This window comes from Magallana gigas, chromosome 3 (assembly GCF_963853765.1).
Source record: "Magallana gigas chromosome 3, xbMagGiga1.1, whole genome shotgun sequence".
Taxonomy (NCBI): Eukaryota; Metazoa; Mollusca; class Bivalvia; order Ostreida; family Ostreidae; genus Magallana; species Magallana gigas.
The window spans coordinates 20365342-20383626 of record NC_088855.1 but is presented as its reverse complement, the minus strand read 5'-3'; the positions used below and the strand labels follow the sequence as shown (position 1 = coordinate 20383626).

The 18285-nt window shown below is 32.4% G+C and overlaps 2 protein-coding genes across 2 annotated transcripts; both read left to right on the top strand.

Annotated features, from left to right (window-relative positions):
• The first annotated feature begins 579 nt into the window (after positions 1 to 579).
• LOC105329667 (uncharacterized) lies at positions 580 to 3483 on the top strand. Its single transcript, XM_066077774.1, has 6 exons — positions 580 to 734; positions 1326 to 1390; positions 1560 to 1826; positions 2665 to 2764; positions 2876 to 2901; positions 3026 to 3483. The coding sequence occupies exons 1-6, from the start codon at positions 634 to 636 to the stop codon at positions 3328 to 3330; spliced, it is 864 nt and encodes a 287-aa protein (XP_065933846.1). The 5' UTR covers positions 580 to 633; the 3' UTR covers positions 3331 to 3483.
• A 12367-nt stretch (positions 3484 to 15850) lies between these two features.
• Positions 15851 to 17878, top strand: LOC117692620 (uncharacterized). Its single transcript, XM_066078825.1, has 4 exons — positions 15851 to 16059; positions 16497 to 16626; positions 16743 to 16768; positions 16910 to 17878. Exons 1-4 carry the CDS (start codon positions 16053 to 16055, stop codon positions 17212 to 17214), a joined length of 468 nt encoding a protein of 155 aa, XP_065934897.1. The 5' UTR covers positions 15851 to 16052; the 3' UTR covers positions 17215 to 17878.
• The last annotated feature ends 407 nt before the right edge of the window (positions 17879 to 18285 follow it).

Below are 18285 nucleotides of genomic sequence, written 5' to 3'. Positions count from 1 at the left end.
AATATTTCACATTTTTTTTGCCTCTTAAGATCAAGCTCTACTCCAAACATATAGTGAAATTGGTGTAATATGTGTTATTGGCTTCTTTTTCATGTACATGATTTTGATTATTTCATATAAATAAGCAAATCAATTGTTTTTATTGAGTTAGTAAAAAGCCTGGTCTGCTTGACTTTGGGTTTGCCTTAACGGGTAACGGTCACTTTGAACCTCGATCGAAAGAGAGTATTTCAAAATCTTGGTTTTTTTGTATTATTTGGCTTAAAACTCATCAACTGTGATTAATTTTTGTAAACTATGAAGACGTTGCCCATTGGTGTTTTAATATGTTTTTGACGTTGATTTAGCGAGTATATTTCGTGATTGATCAGAACTTAAACTGCATTGAGAGCACATTTGAAAACAATGACAGTTTCTTCTAATCTCGACTTAAAAGACCATACTGTAAAGACTTTGATATGTACGTTTCATGATTATTAGAATATGGAATTACATTTCCTGGTTCAATATTCAAAACTGTCAAAAGGGCTATTAATTGAAATTAGGAAGTAAATGCATATGTAAAATGCATATAAAACGTTATCAATACTGTTTACATAGTTTTGGTATTGTTTGTGTGGTATTTTCAACGGCATGGATGTTGTAATTTTTTGTTTGTTAATGTATGTTGCCGTCTCACCTACTTCCACTCTAAAAGGGGGAAATATCTGTCCAAAGAATGTGACAACGGACAAGTAAAGTGTTACTTTCTAAAATATTAATTGTGAGAATTTTAGGTTTTGTCAATTAAGATGACTTACCTTGTTCAAAACTGTACTTGTTCATGATCAGTTGTTTGCTGATTTTAAGTTATGCTGATTGCCGATGATGATAATGACGATGATGATGATGATGATGAATATTACAATATTTTAATATTATCATGATAACGCAACTTCTATTCTTAGATTCAATTGCATTCTGTTTAAACTGTCGACAATTAATGGCAGATAGTAAATGATTCATGTTAATCGATTATACAATAGAACATTGCTTAAAAGGATAAACTAAGATAGTGTAGCATTCCAAATATTCGTTTGTATATGCAAATGCTTTTACAATGCTAGTTCAACACATTATTTCTTTTAATACTATATTTTAGGAAAAAAGTATCCTTGCATGGAAACTTAATATGATAGATTAAAACTTTTTAGTTGTTACTCTGCAGAAGTGTAATTGGAGAAATATTCCTAGTTGGACAGACCAAGCTTCTATTCAGATTTAGTAGCATTTACATTTATTCTTAATGTGTTGTTAATTTTTCCTATAATTTCTTTGTCTTAAAGTGAAACACTTGTAACAAAGATTGAATGCTGTTCAAACTTTGAAGAAAAGAATGATATGTGTGTAGGTGAGTACATGCATCAAATAAATGATACCTTTTTATCATATTTTTACATTCCTCTATATAATGTGATGTTTAAATAAAAATTGTGGATTTCGACAAAATGAAATGAAAATGAAAGCAACTAAGACAAATTTTCTTAAATATTTAATATAAATCTGTCAAATGTTTACAGAATGCAGTCCCGGCTTTCGGGGGTATAACTGTGCTAAAAAATGTTCAAATGATTTATTTGGGAAAAAATGTAACCTTCGATGCAGTTGTAATGAAACACAAATCTGTCATCATGTGTGTGGATGTTTGCAAAGACTGGACTTGAACTATTCAAATATGACGAACAACGGAACTAGTATCTTGTTAGAGAATGGGTCGTATTCGCCTTTTGCAGACGAGTGTCCTACTACAACAAATGTGTTATTCACAACCACAGGTCTGATGTACAGTAAGCATATTTTTATATGTTCTTGATTACTTTTGATTTCCCGTCACATCTTCATCATATACAGAGGAATGTCCTTCTAAAAACCGTATGTTATCCACAGCTTAGGTCTTATCTACTGCTATCTTCCTTTTTAGTCGTTATCGAAATATTTATTACCTGAATTAATATATATTTCCCAGGAATTACTTTCATTATTTCTTTTTCTGAAGAAAGTCGGCTTTGTCACTGAAACAGATCAGAGAAAGGAAACTGATTCTCGTGTTTATTTGTTTTAAATTTCTCATTTATGTACTAGCTTACATTTACTACATTTTTTTTTACTTAATTTGGATGTTAAAATATATTGTTAAAAAATGACAATATCGTATATCCGGTAATTTTCGCGATAATCTATTTTCGCGGGGTTTTTTTTTGCAATCTCCTTAAAATAGCTTATTATTGAATACGTTAAAATTATATCCTTTATTTTTTAACAAACTTTTGAATATGCAATTATGACTGATGCAAATTAAAAAAATTCTACACGTTTTTCCATTTTCGCAAATTTTGTGATAGGCATAAAAATGTTATGTTAATAATTCGTATTGCGCTCGTCCGTTTAACACAATTTTTTCCGATGAGAGTTTAAGTCTTCTGAACAATGGTTTCAATTACTGTCATATTATAGCCGTTGCCTGAAAAGATACCGTCTGTATTCAAAAATAAATTTAAAATCCTCTTACATTAAAACTTCAAATATTAATGAAATCCAGCTAAACTGTTTTTATTTGATCCTTTCTTATAATTGGATTTCGATTAGATGAAGGTTGGGTAACCAAGCTATATTCCGTTACAACAGGTACATCGAACAAAGACACAAATTTCAAGATTTCATATCTGATCGGAGCAGCAGGTGTCACTGCTGTGTGTAGTGTATTCGGAATAGGACTCTTATATCGGTATTATATTTTTAATGCAGAAGTATATTCTTCTTGTGTTTGGTATTATAAACATCGATGTACATGATACTAGTATTCGGCTAATGTTTAATTTTATTTCTCAATTTGTAGGTTGCACTTGATGAGAAAAAAACAAGGTTGTATTCTTTTCTTGCATTCAGACACAATATATGAATTACAATGAAACCATATATCAATCAACAACAAACAAAAATTAAATTAAGGTAAAAGTTCCTAAAAAATATTTTCAAATTTTTACAGAATGCCGCGTTCATCATAATATGGTGTACGATTTTGAAGATACATCAAGGATTCGTGAAAACCCAAGAGTACACGAAGAGCAACCAGAGCCTCTGTATGGTGAATGTAGTTACGAGGATACCTGCTACAGTACATTGGTACTAAGAGTGAACAATGAATCTGGTCGGGAACCTAATACATCAAGACAGCCAGTCTTAACAGATGATGACAATATATATGAGTTTGCACAGCGTTATACACATCATAGTGGTGAAGGACAGTCACTAAACGTGTATATTACTGACCTGATTGAAGCAACTGAATAACTGAAAACTTTGATTTAATCATTTGATGATCGTGTAAGCTTCAGGTTATATGCCATACAGCTTAACGGCTGGCCGGGAGTGTTCGCATTAACAAAGCTCCGATCGTCTCTAAATCGTATTGGAGTGTTATTCTGACATCAAATGTTGATAAGTAAATAGAAATATTTATAACTTATCTTTACTATTAATAGCAAATTATTATGGACATATGGAACATATATAGAATCATTTAAGCTACGATTCAAAGTTTATTCAACACAAAATAGTATTCACTCAGGGCGTAATGATACAGTCGTTACAAAAAAAACCACCTTTTTTTATTTGAAAACTATGTGCGTGATGATTTTTCATACGTACTCGAATAGGTTTCGGGTTACGTGATCAGGTAATATAAATAGTAGGAACATGCAGTGACGTGGCACTCCAACTTCGCTTTCTAGTTGTGATAAGTAGGATAAAATGGAAGATGAAATGGAATGCGGTGATTTTTGGCTGACAGATGGATGTTAGTATGTGTTGTGTAAAATAAAATAAACGCTACCGGGTAGCGTACCTATGCAATACTTATTGTTTTTATTCATTTAACACTTTATTGTTTTATATTCAGACGAAAACGTAGTGAGGGAGAATATATTAATTAAATTTATACCACTGTCAATAAACCAACGCTTTTGAATATTTAGAGTGATTTTTTTTAATTGGCAATTCTTTTAAATAATAATTTGATGATATTTGTTCAATATGTTCAACCCGAAATAAATGATGAACACAAATACCATTGAAATTGGCTGAATTTAATCTTTTAGTCTTTTATATCGTTTTTGTGGGGAGAAATAAATACAAGCTGTTACACATAAACATAGAATTAAGCCCATTCCAACAACTGTTCCCACAATGATTCCAACTCTAGCAGGAGTACTTAGATCCGTCCATTTGGCGAGTATTCCTAAAAATAAAAACTTGAAGTTTACTCTTTTTGATATTAGCTACACGTGTATTTCATGAGCTCGACTATTAAAATGAATTTTTATAGAGTCAAAATAAACATCTGTGCTGACCACACCCAGCATATTGCGCGGACTCGTCCGAATTATCTTGACAGTTGATTTCCTGGTCACATTTTAGCTTTTTGTCAATGCAGATAACATCAAGACATTGAAACTCGTTTTCTGAACAAATCTTGGAATCTGGTTCTGTTAAATTATTAAAATTCAAAATTGTAATCATATCTCTTGGTTGAAATCCAACTATATTTAGCTTTTCTCTCCTCATTTTCTGTTCAACTCTGATAAATGATAATATAAGCCTTACTTCTCTGGACCGTGGCGGTCAACTTAAATCCAGTACTGGTACTGACTACCATACTTTTGAACTTGAACGTCGCAATGTTGCCACTTGTAGCTATTGGCTGAGGAAGGAGTCGTCCACACAGACCCTTATTGGGAGATATCTCAGTATCTTTAGTATCTCCTTTAAAAAATATACAGTGGTTTATTTTAGAATCTCAGTTTAATCTTAGTTTAACTTTGGGGGGGGGGGGTGCTTGTCACACGCAATCCCCAAACATTAAGAAGAGTTTTTGGGAAATGTAAGGCAGCGGTATAATAGTTTCCATGTTAATGATAATATTTTAATAGATCATACAAAATGGACGATATTATTATAGTTATCAATAGTACACTGTATATCCAGTGTTGTAGTTTTATGACGTCATATGTCTTGGAATACAATGACATATAAACAAAAACTGGTATAAAAAAAAACTTCAACTTATTTGGTACCAGCATCCAACTGCTCTTATTTCGCTTGTTGATTTGATAATGATTTAATGGTTTTGTTTGGGTTTTTATTACATGTATTTCTTTTTTTGGCGTGGAGGTTTATGACGTCAGTTAGTCAGTATCTTATAAAACAAAACCCCAAAAATAAATAAAAAAGATTTAATAGTGAAATTTTCAGGAAAGCATCTTAAGTAATAAAAAGAAAGTAATTTTTTGTTAGTTTTTTAAATAACTAAAATACATTGTAAGCGAAAAACAAACATTTAAGCAAAACTAGATGAAGAGAAATTACAACAACAGTTACTCTTACGGTGAAAATCATGTTTCAGTGATCATGGAGTTATAAACGGCAATTGCTCTGCTAGTACATTCCATGATGCACATTAGCGTTATTATGATAAAAATGTTAACAGTTACAGTGTATAACATACAAATTTTATTATCAAAGTAGTACATGATGTGCATGTGTATTTACATTCAATTCCGTGTCCGAAAGAAACAAAAATTAACCGTTAATAATTCATGTTTACAGGCATCAATATTCATGATAAATGTTAAGATGATAAATAAATGTCAATAAATATGAAGGAAAATGTATTGTTATTGATTATGAAGCATAGCACTTTTGTTGCTAATTGATTTTTATGTTTGGATTCTTGATCACACTATTCAATCATTTTTTTTAAATGTTTTAAAATGTGTTTTAAAAATATATTAAAATCTTTTTATTTTGACACAATAAACATTTTGGCAAAATGAATGTAGTTGGGATGTATTAAAATGACTCATATCCACAATCATAAACTAGATGCTGTCATTAGACAGTAATACCCGCACCATGTGTTTGCCCCTAAATAACACTGTTTTGTACAAGTTTGATTAAAAATGAATGCTTCATGCAAGCTCCGGTAATACAATTAGAATTTATAATTTTCATAACTGAAAAATGAGATCCCTTCCCATATGATATAATACACATCGTGACATGAGCAGCACTTTATGTGCAATTTGGGGTAGAACTGTTTGCAGTGAATTTTCAGTTAATCAATAATCTTAACATTTCATGTCATAGAAAGTATAATGGTCTATATAATTATTACAAACAAAATTAAAAATTAAATTATACCCCCTCGGCCTCCCCGTGGCGGTTGCCGGTTTTAGATTTGCTTCTGTGTGCCTACATGAACATCATCGTGCACAGATTTAGAGAAGGGGTGGGAGTGAGGGGTCAAGACCCCCCCTCCCCCCCATGAAAATTCATTCATATATATATATCAATTGTAAAATTACCAAAAATACACCTTGGACCCCAGTGCTCTTACAGACATGTAAACGCTCTAACCCATTGCGCTTCAATGTTAGGTAACATTTTTTTTTTTTGGGGGGGGGGGGTAAATATTTAATCAATATTTAATATACGTTATTGTTTATCTCAATAGAAAGTATACATGTACATCACAATATGCAGGTGTCCTGCACCACCTTAAAGCTGTTATTTACCTAATAAAATAGTGCAAGTGGATTTGAAGAATAGGTCATAAAAATACATGCATGTTACAAATGAATGATCTTTGTCTGAAGTTACGTACACAACACAGGTCTGCATGTCTCATTAGCGGGTAATAGTTTTACCCAGCTCTTCGATTAGATGGGTTCACGTGTTTACATACATGGGTGTTGCTAAAACGCAGAACGGAAAACGGAATGGAAAGCGGAACTGAAGGGAAAACGAAAAATCTTATCTAATGTTATTTACCTCATAGATTTGTTAATCATGCTAAAACGATATACTTTATGTACCTTTTTAATTTTTTTGGAAAGATTAGCAATATTAGATTATTTATTCAAGAATATTTATTTCCTCAAAATTAACAGTACATGCATTGACCACTATATTCTGTCCCAAAATATCCTCGATTCACTTTTTGCTGTATATTTATTTATACCTCAGGGTTCAAGCGATTCTCTTTTAGAAGCATTTAACATTCTCATGATTCTTTCTTTAAAACGTCCTCTCTAGCTTATCAGCTGGTATGAGCTCTCTGTTCGGATCATATGTATATAGCTGCTGGAATAAACAACTCCTTAGTAATGCAAACGTAAACAAAATTGCATTGCTAAAAATACTAGTTTCACAAATTACTAGTTTCACAAATTACCGGGTATTTTAATGTTTACTGTATTTTAATTTTTTATTTCGTCAGTCCTACGTAACGTTTTTTTTCTTCCATCTCAATGATACTGTATCATCTGTATGATAAAAGATCGTCTAGAACACCGAAAATTCAATTTTGATGTCAGTGTATACATGTACATCATATTTGAAATATAAAAATACTCAAAACACGCATAAAACGCTTTCACTAACTGTGTACGTTACGCTGATATGCCAGCAATACCATATAAGAAAAATAAGTAAAAAGTTATAGCTAATTTGCTTGTTTAATCATTTTAATGTTTCACAATTCGTATACATTTGATTTTTCCGTTTCGTACTCAACTAAAGCCGAATGAATACAATGCTACAGACCCTGAAACGTACTACTACACCAAAAAAGCGTGCAACTTTCGTGCGAGAAACGTTTCGTGTAAACCGTTTAGCGTTTCGTGTAAACCGTTTAGCGTTTCGTGTGAATCGTGAAGCGTTTCGTGTAAACCGTTTAGCGTTTCGGGCAAAGCGTGCAGCGTTTCGGGCAAAGCGTGTAAATCGTTTCGGGCAAAGCGTGCGAGAACCGTGTGAAACGTTCATCAGATTTCATTCGGAACTCTCTGACAATTTAATTGTTTCAAAATAGCGCTCGTGTTAAACATTACTTTAAACTGATTGGCAAAACTCCTTTGAGATATTCTCGTGATCTATAAGAAATCTATAAGAAATGATAAACTTATCTTTTTACAAAATTGAATTAATTTTTAACAAACAAAAGAAAAGTACGCGTATTGAATGAAGACTAGTTACTGAGACTATTCGGCTGTGTACAACCAGTACACATAACCTCGGACATTGGGTAAGACCTGCACCTGGCTGAACCTGTCAATCAAACTCTGTGTATTCGTTACGGTAACTTTTTCCTCTGGAATTTTTAGTATTTACGGGACTAATAAGAATCATGGATATTTCTTTTGAGCAATAAATATATTTAGAGAAGTAAATATTTCTGGCTAATTCTGTGAATTAATGATTTTTTGCTTTAAATATAAGTACCGTATTAATTTAATTAATCAATTCAATACTTACGTACATATATGTTTCTAATATCAGTATTTCTAATATTTCGTGTTTTCTTAAAATTAATTCTTACTAACAGAGTCAAGGTAAAAATCCGAGAGGACCCGAATCGATCAGAATAAAATCGTGTCCAAAGCGTGTGAAAAGCGAGCAAATCGTTTCGTGCGAGAATCGCTTCGTGTAAACCGTTCAGCGTTTCGTGTAAATCGTTTAGCGTTTCGGGCAAAGCGTGCAGCGTTTCGTGTAAACCGTTCAGCGTTTCGTGTGAACCGTTTAGCGAGCGTGTAGCGAGCGTGCAGCGAGCGTGTGGTGTAGTAGTACGTTTCAGGGTCTGTATAATTGATAGACATTCATATGAATATTAATAAGAAAACAACATGTTGATAATCATTCATTAGATTTAAATAAAAGATACAAAGTAAATCGTTTCTGGCCAGTGTATACCCTTTTTAAGCGATAAACGTGATGATATTTTCCATTCCGTTCCGCTTTCCGTTCCGTTTTCCATTCCGCGTTTTAGCAACACCCATACATACATGTCTGTGTTTTCCGTAAGCAGAAAAGGATTAGTTAAGATCAGCTAAAGGAATTAATTATTGTGTTTTAATTGGATTATCATTATGATGTTGACCAATTTAGGTAAGCATAATACATGTAGTAGCAGTAGCAGAATATAATGAAATGCCAGCATACATATATAAGTTCTACTTTCACTTTCTAAATGTGATCTCCCTTTGACAGCATACTGTATCATCATCTTTTAATATTTAAATAAGCTTATCATCGTTACCTATCCTATCGCATTTGTAAAGTTTCTGTCATTTTAGTTGCAAAAGTTAATTTTTTCATTTGTCAGACTGCATGCACTATTGAGTTGACCCCATATTGACCCTGTATAAACAATTTCTTATTAAATTTGTGTATTACATGTAAGTAGGTGAAGACACTTATCATTTTTATATGAGTTATAATAGGAAGAAAGGAGTATTTCTTTCTTAATGTATTATAATGCATCAAATACAATGTAGGTCATGACCTTATGGGACTGTTCTGACCCAACGAAACAGGAAAAATATCTTCTAATGTAATTATGATGCATCAAATGGTGTAAAGTACATTAATGACCCCCAGGTGTTGTCTTTAACCCCCCCCCCCCCCTGCCTTTATGAAATAGGAAATGATATGATACACTGTATATTTTGTTAACTTCTGAGATCTGAGATCCTCATCCCTAAACCATATAATTTATTTTTGCTCTTTGTGTCATTGCGCGTAAAATTGTATATTATTATGCCCCCTTGGAGACACCCTGACATTTTAAAACTAGAAATAATAATGTTTTTTATCTTATTCATATGTTATACAGTAGTGTTTGATCCATGTGGGTAATTCCTAGCCTAATGATGTCACTGCTTTGTTTAGGAGACTTTACAATTGCCCCAAATAGGCGAATACACATGGAAGTGATGCATAAAACATTTTGTTTATAAATCTTTAAAATTGAATGAAGCAAATTCCAAAATGTTATTGTGAATCACGAGAGAAAAAGCAATCAAGAAATGATTTAAAATTTGCTACTGTACACATGTAAGAATGTTTTAAGAAGACTGAATCTTTATAACCAGGTTAGATTGGGGGGGGGGGGGTGAATGTGGAGTATAAACATTTATAATTTGAATCATTTATTGTTATTAATTTTAACTTGTCAATGAATACTACTTATTGATCCCAAGGTAGAAATATGACCTCTGATCATATCTCAATAGATCATTGTCAATTATGCAAGGTGTAATATAATTTTTTTTAAGAATAACATTTTTTACCAGTTTATAAAAGTTTTTAGACACCCAAATTATATTTTGATTTTAATAGATCATTCGACAAGGGAGGGGGTGGAGAACAGTTTATATTTGAGTTTGTTTGAGAGTGGGGGTTCCAAGTCATATATTTGACAATTTTTTAATGTAATTTAAAATAAGACTAAGCCATACTACAGTCATGAACATGAGTAGTATAGAGCAAAACACAAACTAATACATGTACATGTATATATACATAGGAAGTATTACAAAACAGATGATTGATCTATATCTGGGTTCTTAAGTTGAATCATATATCATGTACATATTATATTATTGTTTCTTTGTTCAAGGCATTTAAGATTGTATGTAGGTCATGATCCCAAGTGCTCTTCCTGAAATTATTAGATATCATAAAAACTATTGAGATCCCCATCTTAATCCAAAGATATTATTCCTCCTTAGGTCATGCGCCAGGCGCATCAGATCATTATGGCATGTAAGTCATGACCCTAAGGGGTCATCCTGATCCCCTTAGAATCAGAAAATGTCAACTATCTTTAAATTATTGATGTTTGATGATCCTATCTCTATTTAATCTTTATTATTATAAATTTGGAGACTTATTGTTTTTGTACGGTTCTTAATACATGTATTATTATTCTTCATCTTCTTTTTCTTCTTTCCTGCTCTGAACTTGTTTCTCAGAGATGGCTGAACAGAATTGTACAAAACTCTAGGATATGATAGGCCTGCATATCTAGTTGTGCACCCTGGTTTGATTTTTCTCATTTTGGGTTAGACAACCACTTTTCGGGGGAAGGGGGGGGGAGGGGGGTGTCAAAAGGGTGTGGGGTCTAACATTGAACCTTGTAGGAAGAATCGTAGACTCTATTGTAAATGGTAACTTGAAAACGGACAAAGATAATAATAAAGGGTTTTCATAATCATATATTGGCTGTTACTGGCAATATATAGGGTTTATTAGATCTGACCCCTGAGGTCATCCCAACCCTTAGGAATTTGAAATTACCATATATCCCAGAAACTGCTATAATCATGACCCCTAAACCATATATATTCATGTTTCTGATGTCAAGGGAAATCAAATGTTATGTAGATCATGGGCCCTGTGCGTGGTCCTGACCCCCTCAAACAGCAAGTCCCTTTATATCTTCAAAACAGATGAGATCCCCACCCTTAAACCATATATATTCTTGTTCCTTGTGTCAAGGGGCATCAAACGGTATGTAGGTCATGGGCCCCGGGGGTGGTCATGACCCCCCTTGAACAGGAAGTGCACGAATATCTCGAAAACGGTTGAGATCCCCACCCCTTAACCATATATATTCTTGATCCTTAAAGGGCATCAAAAGGTATGTACCGGTAGGTAATGGGCCTCAGGGTTAAATTTGATTTTTCAAAACCGTAATGCACATCTATGGAACAGTTCCTATCATACCCCAAGATATGATGTGTCTATCCATTAAATCATAAAAGGAGTTCTAGGATCTATGTTTTTTTTAAAGTGATAAACGTCAATTTTCTGCTACTTTTTGACTCCCTGGATGAAATTTAAATTTTTAAAACCTTACTGCACATCTATAGAACAGGCCCTATCATATCCCAAGATATGATTGTCTATCCATTAAATCATAAGAGGAGCTCTTGGATCAATGTTTTTTTTGTGATAAAAGTCAATTTTCTGCTACTATTTGACTCCCTGGATGAAATTTAAATGTTTAAAACCTTATTGCACATCTATAGGACAGCCCCAATTATATCCCAAGAGATGACGTAGCTACTCCAAAAGTTGTAAGAGGAGTTCTGGGAACCATATTTTTTTTGCAAAAAAACGTCATATTTTGTTGCCCACTGATCCCCTTAATAAAAAAAAATTCTGGAACCTGATCACGCCTCAATATGACACCCCCAATCATATTCTAGAAGATCATTTGGCTACTGCCAAAAAAAATGACGTTTTTGAAACCAGTTTTTTTGTAAAAAAAAAAAACAACGTCATTTTTCAGCCATTAAATGACCCCAAGGACAAAATTGAAAAGTCCGAAACCTTATTGCGCATCTATAGGATACCCTAAAACATATTCCAAAAGATGATTTGTCTACTGTTGAAAATGTAGGAAGAGTTCGAGGAAGAAGGTTTTTTGTGAAAAAACGTCATTTTTTACCAATTATTTGACCCCCAGGACTAACAGAGAATTTTTGAAACCTTTTTACAAAACAACATGATACCCAAATCAAACTCCAAGAGTTAAGTTTGCTGGTTTATAAGATGTAAGAGTAGGTTGAAAAAGTAAAACAGGACAGACGGACAGACGGACAGACAGACGGACGGACGGACGGAACAGGGTAACAACAATTTACCCAAACTTTCTTTAGAAAGTGCGGGTATAAATATATCGCTATAATCACAAACGAATAAAATTCTTTGTTCACAAATATGATTTTTAATGCTACTGCCCCGAGACTACCATGTTTCTAAAAGGCGATGAGATTATATATTTCCTGGAAAAATCATTATAATAGTGTATCTCAAAATGATTGACTTATAACCCCTAAATTGATATAACCTTATTATGAAATTCATGGTTCAAACATTTCTAAATTGTAATCTCGAATGACCATTAAGACCAATTGGAATCTTGTAAAGATTTCAATATGTACGTTTCATGAATATTTGAACGTGAAACTAAATTTCCTGTTTCAATATTCCAAATTATCAAAAACGGCTATTATGATTAGGAAGTTGATGTTTATGTATAATGCGTAATTAATACTGTCAACATAATTTTGATATACCTAGCTTGTGTGGTATTTTCATCGGCATGGATGTTGCGATATTTTGTTTGTTAATGTTGGTTGTCGTCTCACCTACTTGCACTCTTGAAGGAGATAATATCTGTTTAAGGTACGAGGTAACAAAAAGGTAAAGTCCAATTTCTAGATATTAATTGTAAAGAATTTGATTCATCGATATTTATATTGTGAATTCTTAGTATTTTATATTACACTCATACGGATCGTTCTTACTTTTCTATCTAGACCTTTTAGAGCTTGATCTTAAACACTTCTTTATTATTTTAATCTAAAATTCTTACAAATGCTTATCAACATTTAAGTTCTGATGTCAATATATATATCTATTTTTGGGATACAGAGTATTTATTAAAATAAGACTCCTATTAGCTCATAACCTATAACAATCATTTGTTCGGGTTGCCATCATAACTCTTTTATCGATTTATCTAAGATTTGTACAAGTAATGCTAACGACCGTTGAAGGATAGTTCATCATATTTTCATTTCAATTTGACTATTAACAAAGTTTACAGATTATAAACTAGTTAGTTTTTAAACTTGGGGAAAGGAAAGTCATTGCCTGACGTCATGACGTCAGGCATATCTAAGGTTTAAAAGTTACAATCTCCGAAACAGTGCAGACAATGGGATCAAGCAATATCATAATATTTCACAAAAAAAATTATTTACCGATGCATGTTTAAGGTGTCAGCATTTACATTAATAATTAATGGAAATCTTACGTTATATGGGATGTAATAACAACAGCGAGCAAGAGTTTTCAAGTAAAAGGGATGTTCACCACACAGTGCACTTGTGTAATCCTGATTTAAAAATAGAACAGCATTCCATATTTGAACGGTGAAAAGGGGGGAGGGGGTCATCGCATATTGCCTATTACGATACAATGTAAGTAATAAATGGTGTTGAATTATCTTTATAACAAAAGAGTTATCAGTTTGGATAAAAACAAATATATATTTATACAGCTGGAATGTTTACTGGAGGAACTAAATCGCCAAAGAGGGTTGTGACCCGATTTTCGTTCAGTTGGGCGATTTCATTAATCTTGAAAAGGGGTCATAACTCGCGTGTCTTACTTAAATTACATTACTACATTTAACAACTACTAATCAAGTGTGTTTGTGAATTCGATAGAGTTCTTCCAAAACATCCGATCCAAAAGATTATTTACATGTATGTAGCTGTTACAAAACAAATGTCAAAAAAAATTCATCTGACACCCTCCCCATGGATCTGTTGTGTGAATGGTAAAGCAGGACTTCGCGCCATAATATTTCAATCATAGTTTTTGCGCGCCGATTAGTGGACGAGTCCGTTGGGATCATGCGAATACCACAGAGCACACCGTGCTCTGTAAACATCACAGGCACGTAGCATCGGGGGTTTGGATGACGGGAGGACTGCTTCCCCCTCTCCACTTTTTTTGCAGCAGGCACTTTTCTTAAATTTATATAATAAATTGAAATATCATGGAGTTTCCCCTCCACTTTTGTACGTAGGAGCATGTAATAAATGAAACTGCAAATAAGGAATTGAAGTTACAGTTAGGTTTTTTTTTCATGAATTTGAGAATTCACCCTTTTTTAATTGCTTGTCAAGATGATTTTGATGAAGCTGCCCCACACACATTCAAAAACAAAACGTGTTTGTATACCCTTTCATATTTTATATGGTTGGAAATTTTAAAAAAAGCCTTTTAGTTGATTTTGCATCTTAATATAACAAATACAATTTTTAAAAAAAAATGACTATTTAATCTCCAGCTTTCAAGCTTACATGCACTTATATGATATGTATACATTCCTAAAAAAATGAATTAATAAAATAATCGAAAATTAAGAAATTCATTACTGATAAGAAAGCCTAATTGATACATGCATGCTTCCAGTGAATAATTTTGTTTAGTCAGGCTAGCTTTTTGGAAAGCTATTACTTGTTTCAATTCTAATGTTTGCTGATTTTAACTTATACAGATGATGATCATGAAGATCATGATTACCATGATAACTCAATTGCTCTTTAATTGAATTATATTCTGTTTGAACTGTACAACAATTATTGTCAAATAGTAAATAATTCATGTTAGTCATGCAATGGAACAATGCTTTAAATGCTAATGTAATATAATATAACACTCTGAATAATTTGTATGTGTAAATGTCTATTACAATGCTAGTTCAACAGATCATTTCTTTAAATTCTACATTGTTAAGAAATGGAAAACAAATTCAGATTTCTAGTATATCTGTTTTGTTGTTTTGTTGTTAATCGCTAAAATATAGATGAAGAAACTTTTCTTGATATCCTAAGTTGACAGATCAAGTTTCAATTCTAGCAGTATTCACCTTTATTCTAACTGTGTGGTTCATTTATTTTTTTTTTTTATATATTTATCAAAAGTGGAGAACTGGAAGCAAAGGAGGTATGCTGTTCAAACTTTGAAGAAAAGAATAATATGTGTGTAGGTAGGTACATGTATTAGATAAAATGGTTCTTTAGAGGAAAATATTTTATCATAACAATGCCTAATGCAATTTAATAGCAAGGTATATTTTAAAGACTATCTCTTTAAGTATAGATGTTGTCTAAAATAACAAAAAGATAAAGATAAATTAAAAGTTAACATAATAACAGAAGGAATCATCATACGAACGTATTACTGTAAAATATCAAACCTAAACAATACAAATTCGTAACATATCTTAATGGGTACGGTGATATTTGAAATGACAACGTTTATCATATCCAAAACAATTCATTTATTATTTCATAGCAGTCATTGCACTTGCTAAAATGTAATTGCTTTCAGAATGCAGTCCCGGCTTTTTGGGATGGAATTGTACTAACAGGTGTCCGGAGAATTTTTATGGAAAAAGATGCTTGACAAAATGCAGCTGTAATGAAACGCAGATTTGTCATCATGTGTGTGGATGCTTGCAACGACTGGACTTGGATATTTCAAATATAACAAACAACGGTACTAGTATCTTTTTAGAGAATGTGACGTATTCGCCTTTTGCTGAGGAGTGTCCTACTACAACAGATGTGTTATCCACAACCACAGGTCTGATGTACAGTAAGCATACTATATCACCTTGATTACTTTTGATTTCCCAGTAATCACTGTAATAAAAATTGCAAAAAACATTTGTTTTATTGCCACCCACACAAATTTGAGATAGAAAATTGGATCTTGTGATTGTTGTTATAAATAACTAATTTTTATACTTACTAAACATCTACTATAACTTTTTGCCTAGTTTGTCTGTTGGATTTTAAATAGCAATAGGTAAACCAAAAACTGAATTACTTTTACTCTGTGTTACGTTAATAATTCGTGTGGCGCTCGTTTTTATGAAAATCAGAGCGGAAGTTCTCTGAACAATGATTGGATCAGTGTCCTCATAGTCAATACCAAACAATAATAAATATAAGGTAGGTGTAAAAAAAAAAAGAGTTAAAAATTGCGTTTTATCATAAATTCAAATGATAGTTTTCTACATGTATTTACAGATACTACAAGGGATTCACAGTCTGCTATCGGAATACATTCCCCGGAATCAAATTCTAGAATAGCATTTCTTATTGGAGCAGCAATTGTCACTGGTGTATGTATTGTATTCGGAATAGGACTGTTATATCGGTAATAAGGGGTTTTTTAAATATAAAATTATGTTCTTGCTGTATTTGATTTATTGAATATTCACTTGCATAATGTCGGTATCAGTCTGAGAATCACATATATTACGCCTTTTGTAGGTTGCACTTGGGGAGAAATAAAGCAGGTTGTGAATCATGATATTAATTCTATCTCCTCTCTTGCTCATGACACATTTATTAATAAATTGATTAATTAAATTCTAATCTTCAAGCACAAAGTCATAAAAAGATAAACGTTTCTAACAAATATCTTAAAATTTTCACAGAATGTCGCGTTCATCACAATATGGTGTACGATTTAGAAGATACATCAAGGATTCGGGAAAACCCAAGTGTACACGAAGAGCCAGCAGAGCCTCTGTATGGTGAATGTAGTTACGAGGATACCTGCTACAGTACATTGGTACTAAGAGTGAACAATGAATCTGGTCGTGAACCGAATACATCAAGACAGCCAGTTTTTACAGATGATGACAATATATATGAGTATGCACATCGTTATACATATCATAGTGATGAGGGACCGCCACCAAACGTGTATATTACTGGTATGACTGAAGCAGCTGATTAACTGAAAACTAAGTTCATTTGATTATCGTGTAATATGCTATACAGCTTTACAGCTGTGTTCGTATTAACAAAGCTCTGAGACGACCATGAATCGTATTGGATTGTTACTCTAAGATCAAATGTTGATAAGTAAATATGAAGATATATAACTTATCTTTACTAATAGCAAATTATTATGGACAGATGGAACAAAGCACCAGTTAAGCTACGATTCAGAGTATATTTAAAGCAACATGAGCTGTATTTTTTAGAATTTTATTTTGCTGCAAAGCCTGCTAGTATGATAAGTCTGCATGTTATAAATTTTTGTCAGAAGAAATATTCCTCTTACAACGAATATATAGCAGTTCAATTCTTGTACAGGACGACAATAATTCAATCTTGCTTCAATTAAGGTTTCTTAAAACAGCTTTCCCTACAAAAATATGGTTAACAGAAATTTGAAAACCGTGATCTTTTATGTCATTTTAAAGAGGTTCGCTCCTTAGGTTTTGGGTAGCCATTTTGGGCCACCTCTAGTCTGAACATTCTGCATCACATATTAATTCTAGTCGTATATTTATATTTTACAATGCCAAATAAACTATATTGAATAAAATTGTTTATAAAAAATTACATTTTAACAGAGTTTAGTAAGGGACTATGTTTTGTGGCGGAAGGTTTTCAAGAAGGAAATGAACAATTATCATAACTCACTAAGTTTAGAGTACTGTTACTTTAGCTTCCAAATTTTTAGCGCAAACCAAACTTCTAGATAGTTTGTGTATAACGATATATTTATGATGCTCTAAAAAACATATTTAAGCAATATTCTGATATTTCTATCGATTTATTTTGGCATATTTAGCTCTTATTTCAAAGAAGTTAGGAAAAGTTAACTCCAATGTTGGCCTAAAATAACTAAATAATAGTTCAAACAATAAAAATGTTTGATTTCTTCAAATTATTAATTTCTTTGTCAGATTTTAGCAAAAATTTCAGAAAAATTATCATTTTTACTTGGGGTCCTATATTTCCGATATTTGTTTCCATGCGTAAGCTTTATGTTCTCTACATGCATTTGATAAATAGA